Below are 21,888 nucleotides of genomic sequence, written 5' to 3' on the forward strand. Positions count from 1 at the left end.
GTGCAGGGGCCCAAAGACCTGGGCCATCTTCCACTGCCTTCCCAGGCCACAGCAGAGAGCTGGAACAGAAGTAGAGCAGCTGGGACTCGAACCAGCGTCTGTGTGGGATGCCAGCACTGCATATAGCTTATTTTTTGAAATATGAATCCATAACTTTCCTCATAATTAGAACTTTGGTCTCAAAATCTCTAAAAGACTTAGAGAAATGCCCAGGGTCTCTAAAAGATTAAAGCTGTGTGGCAAACGCAAGACTCTGCCAATTTAACCTGGAATGTTTAAGCAAGACAAGAGACCTCTCAGACTCCAGAAAGCACTCTATTTACCTTAAGTGCCCTCTTAAAATCTAAGTCTGTGGGAGTTTTTCAATTTGAAAAGCATTAATCCTTCTTGGTTGACAGTTCTGATCTGTAGGAGCAAAGAGTTTAAGTAGACACGTAATCTCTCTGCTTGCCTCATTTTTCCCTTTCTTAAAGTAAGCACAATTTTTTTTAATTGATGACCTGTATATCTGGCAAATATCAAAGGGCAAACTGTCACTTTCTGAAATGCTTACTTGAAATCCAGTCTTTCTCAGCTGTCCAGTTGTCCCTCATGTCAGTAGCCATAGGAAGTTTTTTCCCCTCTTAAAGCCCAATGTAAAGTCATGTATTGATTACTGTTCTATCACTAGCTAACTGAAGTTGTCTACTTTAACTTGAATGAGAATTTCCTTTTTTACCCTGACTCTGAATTTGAGAGTAACCAAGTCAAGTTTATTCTGTAAACCTTGGACCCATATCAAACTCCATTTGAAGATTTCTTAGCCACTTCAAATCCAACACATTCAATATTGAGTCCTCTCCTCTTCTCAACTCCCATAATCCTCTTTTGGTGTTCTCCATTTTTATGAATGACTCCATCATCCACCAAATGGCTCAAGGTACTGGCTAGCAACATTGTTTTTTCCTTTCCCCAACATATCAGGTTCCCCCCTGTTAAAAAAAAATAACAGGAGTTATCTTTAGAAAAACAAACTGGATTGTATATTCCTTTTACCTCAAACTTTTCAAAGGGAGTTGGTGTTGTGATGCAGTAGGTTAAGCCATTACCTGCAACACCAGCATCCTGTATGTCCCAGCTGCCCTGCTTCTGATCCAGCTCCCTGCTGATGTGCCTATGAAACAGCAGAAGACAGCCCAAGTACTTGGGCCCCTGCCACCCATGTGGGAGGCTTGGATAGAGTTCCTGGCTCCTGGTTTCAGCTTGGCCCAACCCAGGCTGCCATGGCCACTGGGGAATGAACCACCCTATGGAAGATTCTCTCTCTCTGTCTCTCTCTCTTTCTCTCTCTCTCTCTGCCTTTCAAATAGATAACTCTTAAAAAAAACTTTTTGAGGAATTTTCATGATTTTTAGGATAAAATTAAATCTTATGCAGTTTATGAGCTATAACATTCTGAATAATCTGACCTCTGCCTATCTCCTTGCCACTATCAGCTCCTGTCAAACACACCTACACACACACACACACACACACACATACACCTCCTTCATACCTCAAAGACTTCCAATAAAATGTTTATATAGAAACCTCTTTCTTCCCACACTCCACTGTCCTCCTAATTAATTCCCATTAGTCATGAAGAATTAAGCAGCAGTTGACTATAGGTAATACTTCAGCGGAGCAATTATGTGCTGAAGCACATCTTATGTACTAAAGAATTTAATCCTCATAGCCACCCTAAAAGTGGATCCTATTATTATCATCTCTATATTATAAATGACAAAACTGAGGAGCGGAGAAGCAAAATAAGTTGGCCAAGATAACTTAACTACCAACTGGCAGAACAAGGACTCAGAATCAAGCCTCTGGCTCCAGAGCCTATGCTCTGCAGTGTTACACTCCACTGTTCTCATCTCATCCTGGAAATTTTTGCCATAGACCTCAAAATTATGAGTACTTGATAAACACATGGAATAAGAGAGAGAGAGAGAGAGGAAGGGAAGGGGAGGGCTCCCAGACAGTGCATGTGGAATTGTACACTGTGGTTGATTTCTGGGTTCGTTCTTCGAGGTTTCCCCTTACAGTTGGCCAGTGACTTAGCTTCTTCTCTCAAACACCATTTGCACAGAAAAGGTGTTTCCTGGTATGTCTAAGAGAAAAAAAAAAAAAAACACTAAATATACAAGATTATGTGCAAAGAGGCAAGGAGATGATTGACAGGAACCATGAAATTTGAAGACATTTTTAGTAAATGTTATGAAAATCCAGCGGACAGTATAGGGCACTTCTCTTTGCTAATAAGCGGAGGCAAGTACCTTGAGGTAAAACACTGGCTTTACTAATAGAAAGGTCTGGTACACAAGCAGTGTTTTTGATGTTTTAGGAGGTTTTTATCCTTTAAAATTTAGCCAGGACTACCAGATCAGCTTGCTAATGGACTGAGGTACCGAAACCATTTTAATGGAGAGTGTAAATTCTAAGAGGTCTGAGAGGAGGAAATGCCCAGGGGTGGAGAGTAGAAGCTAGGGCAGGGGTGCAGAGTGGGAGGCCAGGAATTACAGTCATGGGGGCAGCGAAAAAGCATAAAGTACCTGTTGCAGAAGGGGTGTGTGGTCAGGAAGGAGAGGGGATGATTTCAGTTCCTTCATTTCCCCCAACTCAATTTGGAATTACAGTCCTTCAAAGAAATCCCATGTTTTTTTTTTTTTTAAACATCTTTCTATATAAAAGACTACATGGATCACAGTAAAAAATTGCTTCTGAAATGCTGAAGCTTACCAAACGTTGCCAGCCCTTGCGAGATAATTAGCATTGTTAGAAAATAACAGGAAGCTCAACATCTCATCTTCGGCGTAGTGGCCTACAAGGCAGTCGCTGGGCAAACGTTAGAGTGAGGGAATTTTTTCCGCAGAATGCTTCCACTTGGCTTCCCCCATGTGTCTTGGTGACCCCACACCCCAAGTTAATTCAGACACATTCAGCGCCATGGCAACAGTGGGGTAGCATTAGTCCTCAAAGAGCTGCAGAATGGAAAGGGCAGAGGGAGCATGGTCTATATTATGCAGTTGGTGGACCAAGAAGCAGACAGTTCCAGTGTGCAGGATAAATATGCGTGCCAAGGGAGCAGGGTAGCAAAGGCAAGACAGGAGTGAGAACGAGTTCACAGTAAAGGGAGAAATTAGGTGAAAATTCCAGGGATGACGGATGGTTTGAGGAGGGTCACTGTTCCAGGTGAGCAAAGGGTACAAAAGTAAAGGCAAGCATGGGGACCAGCACTGTTGTGCAGTGGGTCAATGGATGGAAGATCTCTCTCACTCTCTCTGCCTTTCAAATAAATAAACAAATCTTTTTTTAATTAATTTATTTATTTGAAAGTCACAGTTACACAGAGAAAGGAGGAGAGGCAAAGAGAGAGGTCTTCCATCTGATGGTTCACTCCCCAATTGGCTGCAACAGCCGGAGCTGTGCCGATCAGGAGCCAGGAGCTTCTTCCAGGTCTCCCACATGGGTGCAGGGGCCCAAGGACTTGGGCCATCTTCTACTGCTTTCCCAGGCCACAGCAGAGTGCTGGATTGGAAGTGGAGCAGCCGGGTCTCGAACCAGCGCCCATATGGGATGCTGGCGCTTCAGGCCACAGCGTCGGCCCCAATAAATAAATCTTTAAAAAGAAATTGAGGGGCCGGTGCTGTGGCTCACTTGGTTAATCCTCCACCTGCGGCGCTGGCATCCCATATGGATGCCGGTTCTAGTCCCGATTGCTCCTCTTCCAGTCCAGCTCTCTGCTGTGGCCTGGGAAGGCAGTGCAGGATGGCCCAAGTGCTTGGGCCCTGCACCCGCATGGGAGACCAGGAGGAAGCAGCTGGCTCCTGACTTCAGATCGGCATAGCACCAGTGGTGGTGGCCATTTGGGGGTGAACCAGCAGAGGGAAGACCTTTCTGTCTCTCTCTCTCACTGCCTATCTCTATCTGTCAAATAAAAAAAATAAATTGAAAATAAGAAATAAAAATGTAAAAAGGAAATTGCAAGAAACAAAAGGGCTAACTGATGAAGGAAGAGCCAATGGAGGCATGAGGGGGTGAGAGCTAGGACACAAGTAGCCTAGGACTAAGTGAGAGATGAGAGCTGACTGAGAGCACTTATCAGTGGCAGGCAGGGTTTTTGGACTGTAGTCAAAAAATCCTATAGTGGGAATGGACTTCAAAATGTGTTTAGCTGGAGACGTGCGCAGCATTAAATGTCTCTGGTTTAGAAAGAAGGTGACTGGCTAGAGAAGTTCCTAATGTACCTAACCATTGTTCTTTTACTGCACAAGAGTCACTGGTGGCCCTCTGGTGAGTGACTTCTAGAAAGTGAGAGGTCAGTAGCTTAATCCAAAAGAGTTATTTCAGTGTTGGAAACTGTAGGCGTCTGTGTCATATCTTTAGTGAATACGTTTTAGGCAGATGAACTTCCTAGCACACTTGAATTACACTGCATATCCACTTTGCTTACTCAACAATTTAATGCTAATATTGTCTCAGAGACGGGCTCACTTTAGGAAGAATATCTCCAAATATATGGATATGAAAGTGATCTGGGACAGGGGCTGGTGCTGTGGCGCAGCAGGCTAGGCTGCTGCTTAAGGTGCTGGCGTCCCGGATCAGAGTGCCAGATTGAGTCCCGGCTGCTCTGCTTCCAATGCAGCTTCATGCTAATACACCTGGAAAGATGGCGCTAACACCTGGGCCCCCGCCACCCACATAGGACACCTGGATGGAGACTTGGCTTCAATCTACTCTCTTTCTCTCTGTCACTCTGCCTTTCAGAAAGAAAGGGAAGGAAGGAGAGAAGGAGGGAGGAGGGGAAAAGAAAAAGAGAGAGACCTCTGGGACATTTTAGCTCAGCAACTAGTAGGGACTAAGTTATAAAATATGTCTTAATAGAATATAAATGTTTAAAATCACGAAGTTGATTAATTTTAGTTGTAATGTTCAAGTCTATAAAAAAAACTGCTTAAATTTATTTTAAAATATCAGTTTTTGAAAAAGATTCTATCCATGTCAGGGAAAATGCACCCAAAATAACTGTATGTGGCCACAGTTGTTACGTACAAAGTTAATTTCTCTGGATCAGTGGGTGGAAGGATTAAACTATGAATAGGGTCTGTGTGATTTACAAAGTCCGTGAGGAGCTTGGTTCTAGTCAAAATGCAGAAGTACTATGTATCTTCTCTTGAACCCTGTGTTCCCCTTCAGTGGGGAAGGGTTCATGTATTCTAATCCCTTTGTGCCGCCTCTCAGCTGCCCAAGGCCTCCCTAGGAAACCTTGGATTCCATATCCCTCTCATATTTCTCATCGTCACTTTCCAGATTCTGTCAAAATTTACCTGCATTTAATTCCCTTTCATCAGTAAAAGGCTTCCTGCTTCGGGAAAATAGTTGAATGCTAGAATATGTTGTCTCAGATATTTGTTGAACTCTTTACTTGGTATAGGGCTATCCTTATGATCATTAAGGAATCTGAAAATAAATTTTTGTAAAAGTTAAGAGTGGGAATGGGGGAGGGAAGAGGAAGAAGGGTTGGAGCATGGGCAGGAGGGAGGATAGGGTGAGAAGTATCACTATGTTCCTAAATCTGTATATATGAAATACATTACACTTTTATAACTTAGATAAAAAATGAAGCTGTAGATAGGAATGAAATTGACATTTTTGAGATTCGATGATTGTTTATAGCCCTTGTCTCCACTGTTGAGGAATAGTAGTTTTTTTCTTCTTGCAAAAAAAAAAAAAAAAAAAAAGAAAGAAAGAAAGAAATGAAAAGTTGTCCCAGAAATGTTAAAATTTTTTTAAAGATTTATTTATTTATTTGAAAGTCAGAGTTACACAGAGAGAGGAGAGGCAGAGAGAGAGGTCTTCCAGCCGATGGTTCACTCCCCAATTGGCTGTAATGGCCGGAGCTGCACCAATCCGAAGCCAAGAGCCAGGAGCTTCTTCCGGATATCCCCTGCAGGTGCAGGGGCCCAAGGACTTGGGCCATCCTCCACTGCTTTCCCAGGCCATAGCAGAGAGCTGGATCGGAAGAGGAGCAGCTGGGACTAGAACCAGCACCCATATGGGATGCTGGCGCTTCTGGCCAGGGCGTTAACCCACTTCGCCACAGTGCTGCCCCAGAAATATTAAAATTTATTTAATGTTAATGTAAATTTTTGTATATTTATTTTCATTTGAAAGACAAAGAAACAGAGATGGTGAGAGGCAGACAGAGACCTCCCATCTGCAGGTTCATTCCCCAAATGCCTACAACAACCAGGTCCAAGTGACGAGCCATAACTCAATCCCGGTCTCCTATGTGGGAATCCCACGTAGGAAAGAATCCCAGTACTTAAGCCATCAAGTGCTGCCTTCCCAAGATGCACTTTTGCAGGAAACTGGAATCGAGAGCAGAAGTAGGACCAAAACCCAGGATCTCCTATATGGGATGTGGTTCTCCCAAGTGACAGCTTAGCTTCTGTGCCAAACGCCCACCCCAAATATTTCATTTTAATATGAAGGAATGAATATTTTTAAAACTTTATTTATTTATTTTATTTAAAAAAAAAAAACAAAGAAAAGGAGAGAGACAAAGGGGGAGACATGTTCCATCTGCTGTAGATTTTTTAGTTGACTACACTCAATATGCCTGCAATAGCCAGGGCTGAGCTAGACTGAAGCCCATGCAGGGATCTCGGGCTGAACCTTTTCTGTGGGTGGCAGGCACCCAAGGCCTTGAGCTGTCACCTGCTGCCTTCCAGGTGTGCAAGACACTGGAATCAGGAGGGGAACCTAGGAATCAAACCCAGAACTCCAACATGGAATGCAGGTATCTCAAGTGACAGCTTAACCACTGGTGCTACACGCCCATCCCAAGGAACGAATCTTTAATGGTGACGTTTCAAGCATAAATCAGATTCGATGACACAGTGATTTTTTAAAGTGACTTTGTCTACTTGGTAATTTAATAAAAATTCTAAAATGTCCTACACTTACATTACAAGGGCCAGAGGATGGAAAGTAGGCTAGAGATAAGGGAAGTTATTCAGCTAACAGCTGAAACAAGGAAAAAGACTATGTTGAAACTTTGACTTAAATCCTATTAGGGATCTTTCAATTGTGTTCGCAGCCGCCGCGCCGCTGTCGCTCTCTAACGCCAGTGCCGCCTCTCGCTCGCCGAGCTCCAGCCGAAGAAGGGGGGTTAAGTAAGGAGGTCTTTATACCATGGCTCGTACAAAGCAGACTGCCCGCAAATCGACTGGTGGTAAAGCACCCAGGAAGCAACTGGCTACAAAAGCCGCTCGCAAGAGTGCGCCCTCTACTGGAGGGGTGAAGAAACCTCATCGTTACAGGCCCGGTACTGTGGCACTTCGTGAAATCAGACGTTATCAGAAGTCCACTGAGCTTCTGATTCGCAAACTCCCCTTCCAGCGTCTGGTGCGAGAAATCGCTCAGGACTTCAAAACAGATCTGCGCTTCCAGAGCGCAGCTATTGGTGCTTTGCAGGAGGCAAGTGAGGCCTATCTGGTTGGCCTTTTTGAAGACACCAACCTGTGTGCTATCCATGCCAAACGTGTAACAATTATGCCAAAAGACATCCAGCTAGCACGCTGCATACGTGGAGAACGTGCTTAAGAATCCACTATGACGGGAAACATTTCATTCTCAAAAATTTTTTTTTCTCTTCTTCCTGTTATTGGTAGTTCTGAACATTAGATATTTTTTCCCATGGGTCAAAAGGTACCTAAGTATATGATTGCGAGTGGAAAATAGGGGACAGAAATCAGGTATTGGCAGTTTTTCCATTTTCATTTGTGTGTGGATTTTTAATATAAATGCGGGGACGTAAAGCATTAATGCAAGTCAAAATGTTTCAGTGAACAAGTTTCAGCAGTTCAACTTTATAACAATTATAAATAAACCTGTTAAATTTTTCTGGACAAGGCCAGCATTTGGATTTTTTTAAAACAAGTAAATTTCTTATTGACGGCAACTAAATGGTGTTTGTAGCATTTTTATCATACAGTAGATTCCATCCATTCACTATACTTTTCTAACTGAGTTGTCCTACATACAAGTACATGTTTTTAATGTTGTCTGTCTTCTGTGCTGTTCCTGTAAGTTTGCTATTAAAATACATTAAACTATAAAAAAAAATCCCATTAGGATGATTAGGGCCTTTGCATCCTATTGACACACAAGTATAGATATTCTGATTACCAACTCCAGCCAATCCAAAAGCAACAATTAGCTTTCTTTCTAGATACCTCTCCCATCCCTAATCTCCCCTTACCCATCATGTAATTCCACCCCTCTTATCTATGGTTAATTTAGAATTAATGTAAACAATGCATGCCTGCCTCCCCAGATGTGTGTGTGTGTGTGTGTGTGTGTGTGTGTGTTTAAACATGTTCTTATTTAGGGCACCAGCACTGTGGCAGAGCAAGTAAATCTATCGCCTGCAGCACCAGCATCCCATTTGGGTGCAGGTTGGAGTCCTGGCTGCTCTACTAACAATTCAGCTCCCTGCTAATGCACCTGGGAGAACAGTGGAAGATGGCCCAAGTCCTTGGACCCCTGCACCCACATCTGGGGAGGTCCAGATGAAGCTCTTGGCTCCTGGCTTTGGCCTGGCCCAGCCCTGGCTATTGTGGCTATCTGGGGAGTGAACCAGTGGAAGGAAGATCTTTCTCTTTGTGTCTCTCCTCTCTCTTTCTGTAAATCTGCTTCTCAAATAAATAAATCTTTGGGAAAAAAAAAAAAAAACAACCATGAGCTGCGCTCATCAAGGTTCAGGATCATCCATTGATATGATCTGAAGGCACAGAAGGTGGTGTCTGAGGTGGGGTTTAATTGAATATTCACAGGGGGTGGAATTTGAGGTGGGACTTGAGTATCACCTTTCCTTACCCTTTATTGGAACTCAGAAGCATCATGGAATCAAGTACATGATGGGAGTAAGAGTGTCAGCCATGACAGTTTTATTATAATGACATTAGAATGAGCTGCAGCTCATTACAGGGACACAACCAGCAGCCACGTTGATTATTTTTGCCAGTGTGGTTCTGAGTGATGCTAGTTCTGAGGGGTAGTTTCGACAGAAGCTGCATGGAAAGGGAGTGCTATTTGGGTAAGACAGGCAGGGCTGAAGCACAGCTGGGGCTGAGGGACAGGCTGGGACCTCAGGAGAAAATTTAAATCACTTGATCTGTCATGAAGAGGTGAAAAACATTTACTTATGAATTATTTCCATATCGTCCATCATCACATTCTTTTTACATAGACATGTAAACAGGCTCAAGTAGTAATTCTATTTTTAGGCATTCATATACTAGACATAGACAGGGACACTTAATTCTATTATATTCTAAAAATCCTCACCTTTGTGCAGAAGTCAAAAATACTTATCCAGTTCACGTACTGGTATGACACACTGAGGATATATGCTCATACTCTCACTGTATATCTACATGCTTAATATATTTACATCTCTATAACAAAACTGAAACAGAAAAGCTGATGCAGAAAAACTATCCACCAGGCAAGCACTGCATCGTCGTACATTTCTACTACAAAAAGAACCATTAAAAATGAAATGAGGAAGGCCGGCGCCGGCGCCGCGGCTCACTAGGCTAATCCTCCGCCTAGCGGCGCCGGCACACCGGGTTCTAGTCCCGGTCAGGGCGCCGGATTCTGTCCCGGTTGCCCCTCTTCCAGGCCAGCCCTCTGCTGTGGCCAGGGAGTGCAGTGGAGGATGGCCCAGGTGCTTGGGCCCTGCACCCCATGGGAGACCAGGAAAAGCACCTGGCTCCTGGCTCCTGCCATCGGATCAGCGCGGTGCGCCAGCCGCAACGCGCTGGCCGCGGCGGCCATTGGAGGGTGAACCAACGGCAAAGGAAGACCTTTCTCTCTGTCTCTCTCTCTCACTGTCCACTCTGCCTGTCAAAAAAAAAAATTAAAAAAAAAATTAAAAAAAAATGAAATGAGGAGTGGCTAAAATTCCCTAATCCAGAGTCCTGGATTCAATATCTGGTTCTGGCTCCTGCTAATGCAGACCCTGGGAGACAGTGATGGTGACTAAAATAGCTGAGTTTGTGCCACCCATGTGGGATGCATGGATTGAGTTCCTGGCTCCTGGTTTCAGCTCAGCCTAGCCCTGCCATTGCAAGCAACTGGGGAGCAAAGCAATGGATGAGAGCTCTTTCTCTTTCTCTCTGCCTCTCAAATAAATTTTTAAAAATGGTTTGAGCATGGTACCTCTGTACTTGGCAGATGAAAGAGTGATACTGAGAGATTTCAAACTTAAAAATATTTCAGAGATAATATTATAAACTCTAAAGTAACTATATAAAGAATTTCATCATCTAGTTAAAATTGCAAATATCCTTCACAAGATTTCTCACAGATAGTTATTTAAAAAATAAGTTCACATTGAAGAGAGTGTTCTCTTGTGCCTATGGGAAGAAATATGTCTTCCTGTGGGATCCATGACCACCAGCATCAGAATCACCAAGGACATTTTCAAATGTGAATTCCTGGATCCCTCTCCTCACCTACAGGACACAAACTGGAGGTTGATTCTGTCTGCTGGGCAGCGTGGACACGCTTGCCCTCATCAGGCAGGCTAGCCACAAACTGGTTCAGCAGGGAGGCTGTAAGGTCTCCGGTAGAAACCAGAGCCAGGGGATCGGTGTCAAACATCTTGTTTCCTCAACCAACCAAATGTTAATCGCAACAGAAAATTAGTCAGAGTTTTCCAGACTACTCACCTGATCCTCGTTCCCTTCCAACTCCTCCATAAATATGTGAAGGGGGCAGGAGGTCCTAGGCCCTTTTCTGGAACACTTCTCAATGTCCATCCAGTATAGACACAACTCTCCATGGATTGCTGAGAGCCTGGTAGATCCCATATATTTGGATAGCCCTGGTTTCTGTATTGGATCTACAGTATTGATTCAAGCATGTGTTATCAAACAGCCTCCAAGCATGTTTTTTATTATTATCTTTTTAATTTGAAAGTGTTACAGAGAGGGAGAGGCAGAGAGAGAGAGCTTTCCATCCCCTGGTTCACTCCCCCAATGGCTGCAATGGCTAGAGCTGGGCAGATCCGAAGCCAGGAGTCAGGAGCTTCTTCCTGATCTCCCACATGGATGCAGGGGCCCAAGGTATTGGGATATTTTCTGTTGCTTTCCCAGGTGCATCATCAGGGAGCTGGATCAGAAGTGGAGCAGCAGGAGCTCCAACCGGTGCCCATATGGGATGCCCACGTTACAGCCAGCAGCTTTACCAGCTACACTGCAATGCTTGCCCCTGTTGTAAAACTGACTTGAAGTATCTTTAAATTAGATGCTTCCTAGGCTGGCATTGTGGCACAGTGGGTTAAGCCACCACTTGGGATGGCTTCATCTTATGACAGAGTGCTAGTTTGAGTCCCGGCTACTTTGTTTCCCATCCAGCTTCCTGCTATTGGGCTTGGGAGGCAGTGGAGGATGGCCCAAGTGCTTGGGATTCTGCCATCCATGTGGGACTCATGGATGAAGTTCCTGGCTCCTGGCTTCCACCTGGCCTAGCCCTGGCTCTTGTGGTTATTTGGGGAGTGAACTAATGCATGAGAGGTTTTCTCTCTCTTTCTCTGTCTCCCCTGCCTCCACCCATTTATAAACAAATAACAAATGTCTTTTAAAAAATTGTGTAAAATTACTTTTAGGAATAGTGTATAAGGAGTAGATGAAACATAAATGTATTTCATGTTTGGACTTAGGTCCCATCCCCACAATATCTCATAATATATCCAAAATCTGCAAAAATCTGAACTCTGAAACACTTCTAGTCCCAAGCACTTCCAATAAGGATTCTCAGCATCTGTTTTGAATAATATATATTGAGGCGGCCATTGTGGTACAGCAGGTTAAGCAAATGCTTGCAACGACAAGCATGCCATATCACAGAGCTAATTCAAGTCCAGCTATTCTGCTTCTGATGCAGCTCCATGCTAATATTCCTGGGAAGGCAGAAAAGTACCTGTGTCCCTGCCATCTGCTGTGTCATAGCACTGGCTCCTACACAAAATTTTTAGTGCAGCAGCATTTTGACTACAACCTTGTAACATGATGTTACCACACTTGTAGTGTCATGTTAGTGCTCAAAAAGTTGTGTATTTTGTGGGGCTAGTGTTTGGTAGAGCAGTTAAGATACCCGTTGAGGTGCCTGCATCCTGTAACAGTGCCCAGGGTTTGAGTCTCACGCAGCAGTCCCAGATCTGTTCCTAATTCCATCTTCCTGCCAAGGTACCTGCTGGGGAAGTAGCACATAACAACTCTAGTAGTTGGATCCCTGCCAGCCACATAGGAGACCTGAACTGAGTTCTTGGCTTCCAGCTTCAGCCTGGCCAGGCCCACTGCTGCAGACATTTGGGAAATGAACCAGCAGTTGGGCGCTTACTGTCTCTCTACCTCTCAAAGAACTTATTAGCTGTTAGTTATTGTCGCTCCCCGTCTTCGTGGAGGAATGACACAGGACCCTGCGCTGTTCTTTTGTCTGCTCGGCCCTCCCCGGGTTTGCTGCTGGTTCTTCCCGGGTTGGCTACCGACCCTTCCACCTCTGTGGAAGGGCGGTTCCCCCTGCCACCTTCCCCACTTCCGCGGGAGAGCGGCACACCGCCGGCCGGCTCTCTCGGGGGCTGCTCAGGTGTTCCTCAGGTGTTCCTCTTAGATGTTCCTGGTGCATGTTGTCTCTCTCCTCCTTTATAGTCCTCTTCCACCAATCCCAACTCTGCTACCCACATGCCAAGTACGCTGCTCTCCTCCAATCAGGATCAGCTCCTGCTGCTTATTGGTTGAACTGGAGGCAGCTGTGTAGAAGCTGTTTCCTCTTCTCCCAGCGCCATATTGTGGGAGAGCAGATGCATAGAATAAGTCTTAATTCCAGTAACAGTCTAGTCCGAGTTGCTCCCCACAAGTTATATAACTAGATAGACTTTCTACTATATCGTATTCAAATAAAGAAAATATCTAGCTATCTTCAGTAAAGCACTTTCCTTTGTTTCCATATTCAGCCTATAAAAACATGTTGCTTATGCTGTTAAAGCAGAACTCTTGGAACTTCTTCCAGCTTTCTTTAAAGATGTTTTTAACGTTTATTTTCAAGGGCTGGTGCTGTGGTGAGGCAGGTAATGCTGCCACTTGCCGTGCTGGCATCCTATATGGGCACCAATTTGAGTCCCCAGTACTCCACTTCCAATCTAGCTCTCTGCCATGGCCTGGGAAAGCAGTAGAGGTTGGCCCAACTCCTTGGGTCCCTGCACCTGCGTGGGAGACCTGGAAGAAGCTCCAGGCTCCTGGCTTCAGATTGGCCCAGTTCCAGCCATTGAGACCATTTTGGGAGAGAATCAGCAGATAGAAGATCTCTGTCTCTCTGTAACTCAGCCTTTCAAATAAATAAATCTTTTAAAAAAAAACTTATTTTCAGGCATTATGGCACAGTGTTAGGTTAAGTTGCCACCTGTAATGCCTGCATTCTGTATTAGTGATGGTTTCAAGTCCCGGCTGCTCCATTTCCCCTCCAGCTACCTGCTAATGCACCTAAGGAAGCAGTGGATGATGGTCCGAGTATTCCGGTCCCTGAAACCCACATGGGAGACCAGGATGCAGTTCCAGGTTCCTACCTTCTGCCTTGCCCAGCCCCAGTGGTTGTAGCCATTAGGGAAGTGAACCAGTACATGGAAGATCTTTGTCTCTCTCCCTGTCACTCTGTTTTTCAAGTAAAAATAAATAAATATTTTTAAAAAGTTGTTTTCAGGTTATTTGAAAGGCAAAGAAACACACACAAAGAGACAGATGGAGAGAGATTTGCAATGTGCTGGTTCACGTCCAGGTCTGGGCCAGGCCCAAGCGAGGGGTCAGGAATTCCATCTTCCACGTGACTGGTAGGGCCCTAACTCCTTGAGTTATCACCTGCTGCCTCTCAGGGTGCATATTAGCAGGAAGCTGCAATGAAAGTAGAGAAGCTGGGACTGAAACCAGGCAACGCCATGTGGGATGTGGCCATCCCAAGCAGCAACCTCACCGCTGAGCCATATGCCTGGCCCCGCTTCCACTTTTGAGCGCTGCCTGATTCATGAATCCTTTCGTGCTCAAATAAACTGTTAAATTTCTTTTTTCTTTTTTTTTTTTTTTAAATTTTTTTTTTTATTTTTTTATTTTTTGACAGGCAGAGTGGACAGTGAGAGAGAGAGACAGAGAGAAAGGTCTTCCTTTGCCGTTGGTTCACCCTCCAATGGCCGCCGCGGCTGGCGCGCTGCGGCCGGCGCACCGCGCTGATCCGATGGCAGGAGCCAGGAGCCAGGTGCTTTTCCTGGTCTCCCATGGGGTGCAGGGCCCAAGCACCTGGGCCATCCTCCACTGCACTCCCTGGCCACAGCAGAGGGCTGGCTTGGAAGAGGGGCAACCGGGACAGAATCCGGCGCCCCGACCGGGACTAGAACCCGGTGTGCCGGCGCCGCTAGGCGGAGGATTAGCCTAGTGAGCCGCGGCGCCGGCCTTAAATTTCTTTTTTCTAAAAAAATTAACAATGTTAATTGTTATTTTTATTTATGAAATAAAAAAACAGATAAGTAGAACAGAGTAAGTGATAATTAAAGGAACCACAAGATACTTGTGTTGTGGAGAAAGGCTATTGGGATGGGGCCAGCATTGTGGCTCTGATGGGGAGTGAATCAGAGGATGGAAGATATCCTCTCTTGCTCCCTCTCCCTGTAACTCTGCTTTTTTAAAATAAATACATCTTTATAACAAAAATAAATAAAACAATTGGGCTGAAGATTGTAAATAATGTAAATTCTGTCATATGCATGGAAGTTGAATTTTTCATAAATTATTCACAAACGATTCATAAATGTGATTGATTTCCTGCATTATTCTGGACACATGTCTTAGTAACCTAAAGGACACATATAACCTGTGCTCTACTTCTTCCCCATCCCTCTGTGAATATCTTCTACCTTGGTCTCGCTCCGTTCCTCATGCACTCACTCACTCTGTGCCAGCAATGTGGCCTCCTTACTGTTCCTCCACACACCCATTTTTGTTGCCTCACTTCCAGGATGTTCTTGTCCCAGCTGGATCCATGGCGTGTCCCCTGTCTTCACTGACAGCTCTAGAGAAATGTCACTTTCTCAGCTGGCCCTTCAGTGACAATCTCCTCTTTGGCCCTTTATCCTGTTTTAATTTTCTTCCGAGCACTTAAAACTACTCGGCACAGCATATATGTATTTGTTTATTGTACATCTCCCCCACTGGAATGTAAGTCAGCTCTGGGTTGAGCAGGGACTTTATAATCTGAACTCAAAACAATGCCTAATCACTTCTTGGCCTTTTGGCTAAGATCAAGTGTAAAACAATGCCTGGCATAGAACACGTAACCAGTAAGTACAGACCACTGATTATACTAGATGGGATGCCGGTGTTACAGGTGCTGGCCCCAACCCAAGACTTCTATGAATTCCCTAGGAATATTCTTGACTTGTATCACCTTAGCTCAGTTTGGGAACAATCTTGTCATCTTGTGCCTGGTTTCTCTTGTACTCATCTGTCGCTCCCCCTCTTCGTGGAGGAACGACACAGGACCCTGCGCTGTTCTTTCGTCTGCTCGGCCCTCCCCGGGTTTGCTGCTGGTTCTTCCCGGGTTGGCTACTATCCCTTCCACCTCCGTGGAAGGGCAGTTCCCCCTGGCCACATTCCCCACTTCCGCAGGGGAGCGGCACACCGCCGGCCGGCTTTCTCGGGGGCTGCACAGGTGTTCCTTCAGCTAGATGTTCCCCTTAGATGTTCCCGGTGCATGCCGTCTCTCCCCTCCTTTATAGTCCTCCTCCGCCAATCCTAACTCGGCTGCCCACACGCCGAGTACGCTGCTCTCCTCCAATCAATAGCAAGTCCTACAGTTTATCAGTTGAACTGGAGGCAGCTGTGCGGAAGCTGTTTACTTCTCTCCCAGTGCCATATTGTGGGAGAGCAGATGCATAGAATAAGTCTTAATTCCAGTAACTCAGTCTAGTCCGGTTGCTCCCCACAGATCCCCCTTTCTTTTTATTTTTTGGCGTTGATACGCGCCTGTCTTCGGTGTCCCGCGGCACACACTCTGCTCTACTTGCTAGAGTTGCCACAGGCTCTTACAAGTCCTATCAATCAGGCAAACCGAATCCGGGTCCTCTCTTCGCCATGTTGTGAGGAGGTTTTTAGGCGCTGATGCGTGCCTGTGTTCGGTGCCCTGCAGCGCATGCTCTGCTCTGCCCGCAGGGGCTTACAAGCCCTAACAATCAGGCAAACCGAATCCAAGCCTTCTCATTGCCTTTTTGTGGGGAGGCCTTACTGATGTTAATTCGTGCCTGTCTTCGGTGACCTGCGGCGCATAAGCTGCTAGCCGCCGCAGGTGCTCATCATGCTCATCGCCTCACTTAATCAGGCAGACCGAATCCAAGCTCTCACATTGCAGTGTTGTAGGGAGGCCTTTCTATTTCTCTATTTCTCTATCTCCGGGCATTCCTATTTCTCCCATTTTACTTCTATCTTCCAGCATTCCTATTTCTCTCACTTTACTTCTAAACTTCTGTTTCTCTTATCCCCGCAGCTTTCCGGCGCCTCGTCCTGCCGGCAGGCTCCGCCCCGAGGCTATTTCTCCGCGGCTTGGCTGAGCCGCTTCAGCCCGCTTTGCGCGCACACTCCGCAGTCTCGCACTTAACCCTTTCGCGTCTGAACCACGGCCTCGCGCCAGCCCCGTTCCCTATCTAGTCACGCCCCGTGCTCTCTCTGCACGCGGCAGCTTCCGCGAGTCACACAGCGTAGCTTACGTGTCCGCCACTAGCATTCAATCTAAGTTCCCCGGGCTAGCCTGGCGAATTCAACCCAGCTTACGTCTCCGCCCCACGGTTTGGCTTCCCGTCCTTTGCTCCCCGGGCTAATCAGACGGATCCCAATCTGGCTTACGTTTCAGCTTCTGGTTTCAACTTTTCGCCCCCTATTCCCGGGCTAACTTGAGAATCCCAAAGTGGCTTTCGTGTCCGCCTTGGCCTGCCCCCCACGGCTTCAATTTCCCTAACATTTTTCTCTACCCGGTATGTTTCCCCAAGCTTTCCTCCAACAATATTCCTCCTTCATTTCTCCTGGCCTCTCCCCACAGTCCGTATCCGAGTCTGTTTGTTCTAGCTTTCACTTTCGCTTTCGACCTTAGAGATTTCTCCCAGCTTCCCCCCGTAGTCCGTATCTGAGTCTATGCCTAGGCTTTCAATAGCTTCTTCCGGCACCTTTTTCGTCCGGCTTTTCCCTAGGCTGTTTGCTAGTCTCTCTCTCCGATATTTTCCCTAGGCTGTTTGCTAGTCTCTCTCTCCGATATTTTCCCAGTTCTTCCCGTTTCTTCCCTCCTAAGTTTCCTATCCGTCCTAGGTTTCCTATCCGAGCTAGGTTTCCTATCCGAGTCACGGCACCACTATGTCGCTCCCCCTCTTCGTGGAGGAACGACACAGGACCCTGCGCTGTTCTTTCGTCTGCTCGGCCCTCCCCGGGTTTGCTGCTGGTTCTTCCCGGGTTGGCTACTATCCCTTCCACCTCCGTGGAAGGGCAGTTCCCCCTGGCCACATTCCCCACTTCCGCAGGGGAGCGGCACACCGCCGGCCGGCTTTCTCGGGGGCTGCACAGGTGTTCCTTCAGCTAGATGTTCCCCTTAGATGTTCCCGGTGCATGCCGTCTCTCCCCTCCTTTATAGTCCTCCTCCGCCAATCCTAACTCGGCTGCCCACACGCCGAGTACGCTGCTCTCCTCCAATCAATAGCAAGTCCTACAGTTTATTAGTTGAACTGGAGGCAGCTGTGCGGAAGCTGTTTACTTCTCTCCCAGCGCCATATTGTGGGAGAGCAGATGCATAGAATAAGTCTTAATTCCAGTAACTCAGTCTAGTCCGGTTGCTCCCCACACTCATCAATCCACATGTGGAATTTTTCCTTAGTTTTCAGAAAAACTCATGGCAGATGACTCGTTTTCCAGCAAACCTGACTAAAGTTTTGGGGAAGTAGGGGAATTCCACCTACAGGGGGAGTTGTGGCAGAGTTACACCAAAGCAACAAAAATAACCATGTGAGTATTAGAGTTCTACTTACTAAAACCTTTCTGGGACCCCGTCACCAGAGACTTTCATTGGTTAATTCCCTCCTGTGGCTTCTCTCTTCCTCTTTCACTTCACATTCCTGCTGTCTTCTCTCTCAGATTGTCACAGCACTCCAAGTTCATCTTGTGTTTGTTTACAGATTTACTTAGTTGTAAGACAGTTACAAAGAGGAGAGACTGGAGGGTGGGATGGGAATCTTCCTCTGGTTCACTGATGTCCACATGGCCATAGCTGGGCCAGGCTGAAGCCAGGAGTCTGCAACTCCATCCTGGTGTCCCATGCAAGTGGCAGGGGTCCAAGTACTTGGGCCATCTTCTGCTGCTTCCCCAGGTACATCAGCAGGGAGTTGGATTGGAAGTGGAGCCACTGGACTGGCACGAGCGCTCACATGGGTTGCCCGCTAGAGGAGTCTAGCATCACAGGTAGCAGCTTAATCTACTATGCCACAATGCCAGCCTCATGTTTTTTGTTTTGGTGCCTTATTCCCCAACTCAGCACTGAGTTTCTCCTTGCATACCCATCAAAATCCTCAGCAGGAAAAAAAAGAAAAATTTCTTTCCTAAGACCACCCTCAAAATACAGATACAGTTTTCTTCCTTCTTTATGAAAATTTTACCAAGGCTTCCTATTTATTAAGTATTTTGACATCACAATGTATATGTTAATTATGTCAATCTCACATGTTTTGTGGAAACAAATAGGGTATCACTTAGGTATAAAAGAGTGACAATGAGCTGGCATCATGACATAGTGGGTAAAGCTGCTACATTTGATGCCAGTATCCTTATGGGTGCCGATTGGAGACCCAGCTGCTCAACTTCTGATCCAGCTCCCTGCAAATATGCCTGGGAAAATAGTGGAATATGGCCCAAGTGCTTGGGCTCCTGCACTTACGTGGGAGACTGGAAGAAGCTGTGGGCTCCTGGCTTTGATCTGGCCCAGCCCCAGCCATTGCAGCCATCTGGGGAGTGAACCAGAGGAGGGAATCTCTCTCTCTCTGTCTCTCCCTCTGTGTAACTGTACCTTTCAAATAAATAAACCTTAAAAGAAAATGACAATACTCCTTTTGCACATGCTTATATGTGAATACAAGTAGTGTGCATGAACAATCTATCACTTAGATGTAAAGGAACCACAATACTGTTTTTGCATGTATTACTTTCGTGAAACACTGTTGGGGGTACACGCTTTGGATGTATTAATTAGAGAGTTTTTGAACAACTCTCTGGCACACACTTTCGCTTAAGGCATTTTGTAGACCACCCGTCCAGACTGCCCGTCCATTAGAACCTGCACTCGCCCAGGGGACTTGGTGGACGCAGCCAGCAGCCCCATCCAAAGCGACTTTGTCTTTACGGAAAATCAAGGGGCACAGGGCCACCTTTATCTACAAGACCACACAGATCAGCTAGCGAGATTCGTTTTTCTAAACCCGGGCCTTAAAGGAACGCTAAATGTATACATAAAAATGTGTTTTAGGATCATGACCTGAGACTTCCGAGAAAGTTTAGGCAGGGTTGCATTCAAATCCCTCTTCCAGTCCTCCCGGCCCCCAGTTTCCAATCTAAGGAAAACACGTATTTAAGAGATGCAAAAGAAACCCTGTTCCTTCTGCTGCGGCAAAGCCCAGACGCGGCGTGGCACTGGACCCAGCTCAGCGCGGCCGGGCCGCGGCAGTCCACCCAAAACGTCCTTCCTGCCCTCCCGCGAGCCCCTCACAAGGAGGAGGAGTCACGGCTACGCATGAGGCCCCGCCCCCGCCGTGACGTCTGGAGACGCGGCGCGCCGCCACGCAATGCAAATCGGGAAAAGGGGATGAGCCGGGCTGGCTTCCGTCGGGGTAGCGAAGGCTAATTCTCCTTCGGGTTGTTGGGAGATGGGCCTTTGGCAAGGAGACTGGCGGTAGTGCAGCGCGCCCGGTACCACGGTGAGTGCAGGTCTGGGCCCTGGCTTCTGTTTCCCGGGAAGCTGTCGTCAGTGAGCCCCTTTCCTTCCGCCAGCTGCTGGTCACCCAGGAGACCAGCCCTGTCCGCGGAGAGGGGTGGGACAACCGTGAAACAACTGGCTTGTGCGGGAAAGGCCCACCCGCGAGTCTTCCCCGCGGCCCACCAGGGTTGTCCCGTGAGTGTCCTGTGTTGTTTTCGCCCCGGAAGGTGGCCTGGACTAGTTCCTGCTGTCTTTTTGGACACTTAGACCTGCCTTTGACCTCCTTCCTCTTGCTTCCGTTTTCTGGTTCTCGGCTCCCTACAGTCCCAGGCCTTAATACAAGTGGGTTTCTCAGTTGCTTCTCTGCCTCAGTCACACTTGTATCTAGTGAAGTCTAAGTATGGGTTTAAAGACCCTGTAAGCTTGTCAGAGTAAAAACCAGGACTTCCTCAAATACAAGCGTTTCTTTCCAGAAACGTGCCTTCTCTCCTAGAGTTGTGAGACAAGTTGGTTTCGCCGCCTTTCCCCTGTGGAAATGATCAGAGCCCTGAATTGCATGTATACAGAGAGCTGCAGACCACACCGCTGGGTTTATTTCTTGCTCTCAGTTCATACTGTGACCTTGAACAAGTCACTTAATCACTAACAATATTTACCTGACTCACAGAGCCTAAGGAATTAGGTAAGCGCTCCTAAGGTTTCAGATGAAAGGGATGCCTAATAAAGGGATGCTTCTCTTTCTGTATCTGCAGAGCATCCTTAGTTTTGGGTCTATCCTGCTGCAGCCATTACAGATGCCAGGTGATTTTTTTTTTTTTAAGCAAGTGTACCTTTTCTAGGCTTCCTTTGCGTCTTTGCTATGTAAGCAGATTTTGCCTTTCAGCCGGTTCCGTTTAGAGTCCGTGTTAAATGCCATTCACTATGCATTTTGATAGTTTCCCATCACTCCAAGGCTGAGCTAGTAAATCTATGTGGACGTGGACGGTGAAGTCGGTTGTGTCCTGTCTGGCATATTGGTGTGGCTGCCTTGAAATGTGTATTCTTTTTTTCATGACACATTAGCTGCATCTTAAAAATTTCGATAGTAAGGATACTAGTATAGTGAAAGAACACATGCCCCTGTCATCAGTGAAATTTTGGAGACATGTTTGAGAAAATAGTGCAGGAGGAAAATTAACAGAAAAACATTTAAAGGTGTCATTTTAGCATCTAATTGTTATGTATGTCCTTGAGCTTTATTAATCATTGTGGGCATTTGTTTATTAATATGAACATAATAGGAAGCAAGTGGCTTTTGTAAACTAAGATAGTTGTAAAGCCAGCATATGGTTTTTTTTTTTTCACAAAATGTCTAGTGTTTTGTGAACTTTTCTACTTGCAAATCCACTCAGTTTTGTACAAGTGAAAGGAAGAAAAGTGCTCAAATATGAGTTGCTAATAAAGCTAGACACAATTGAGGCAGCATTGTAAAAAAAAATTCCTTGGTGTTGTTCCAGTGACCTATTGCTCCTTATCCCTTCACTGTAAAACATAGTGATTTAAAACTGCAACTTAATGTCTTTCTTGTTTCTCCAGACCTGCTGGCTTCAGCAGGTGGTTCTCATTGAGGGTTTCATGCATTTGTATTCAGTTCAGCAGTTGGGGGGGGGGCACCTGAAAGCTCAGCTGTGCTGGGTGTCCTGGATGGCTGGTTCACATGGATGACCATTGATGTTGGCTGGGGATCATGTGGGTATGTCAGTTGGCATGCCTGCAGAGAGCCTGCTCATGTGTTGTGGACTTCACACATCATGGCAAGTGGGTTCTGAACATGTT

General features: G+C 46.2%; 2 protein-coding genes across 5 annotated transcripts in view; both read left to right on the forward strand.

Moving 5' to 3' along the window:
- The window catches only part of USP8 (ubiquitin specific peptidase 8), a 144,577-nt gene that overhangs the window by 43,989 nt on the left and 78,700 nt on the right, over nucleotides 1-21,888 (forward strand). Inside the window, exon 1 of one of the 4 annotated variants that reach the window (XM_002717801.5) lies at nucleotides 19,898-20,074. The exons of the other annotated variants lie outside the window; for them this stretch is intronic. The gene's annotated coding sequence lies outside the window, so the exon portion shown is untranslated. Of the gene's footprint in view, nucleotides 1-19,897; nucleotides 20,075-21,888 lie in introns of those variants that run through there. 4 annotated transcript variants of the gene reach the window in all.
- Nucleotides 7,128-7,666, forward strand: LOC100354792 (histone H3.3A-like). Its single transcript, XM_070054196.1, has one exon. It carries the CDS (start codon nucleotides 7,219-7,221, stop codon nucleotides 7,627-7,629), a length of 411 nt encoding a protein of 136 aa, XP_069910297.1. The 5' UTR covers nucleotides 7,128-7,218; the 3' UTR covers nucleotides 7,630-7,666.

This window comes from Oryctolagus cuniculus, chromosome 12, assembly GCF_964237555.1.
Source record: "Oryctolagus cuniculus chromosome 12, mOryCun1.1, whole genome shotgun sequence".
Classification (NCBI taxonomy): domain Eukaryota; kingdom Metazoa; phylum Chordata; class Mammalia; order Lagomorpha; family Leporidae; genus Oryctolagus; species Oryctolagus cuniculus.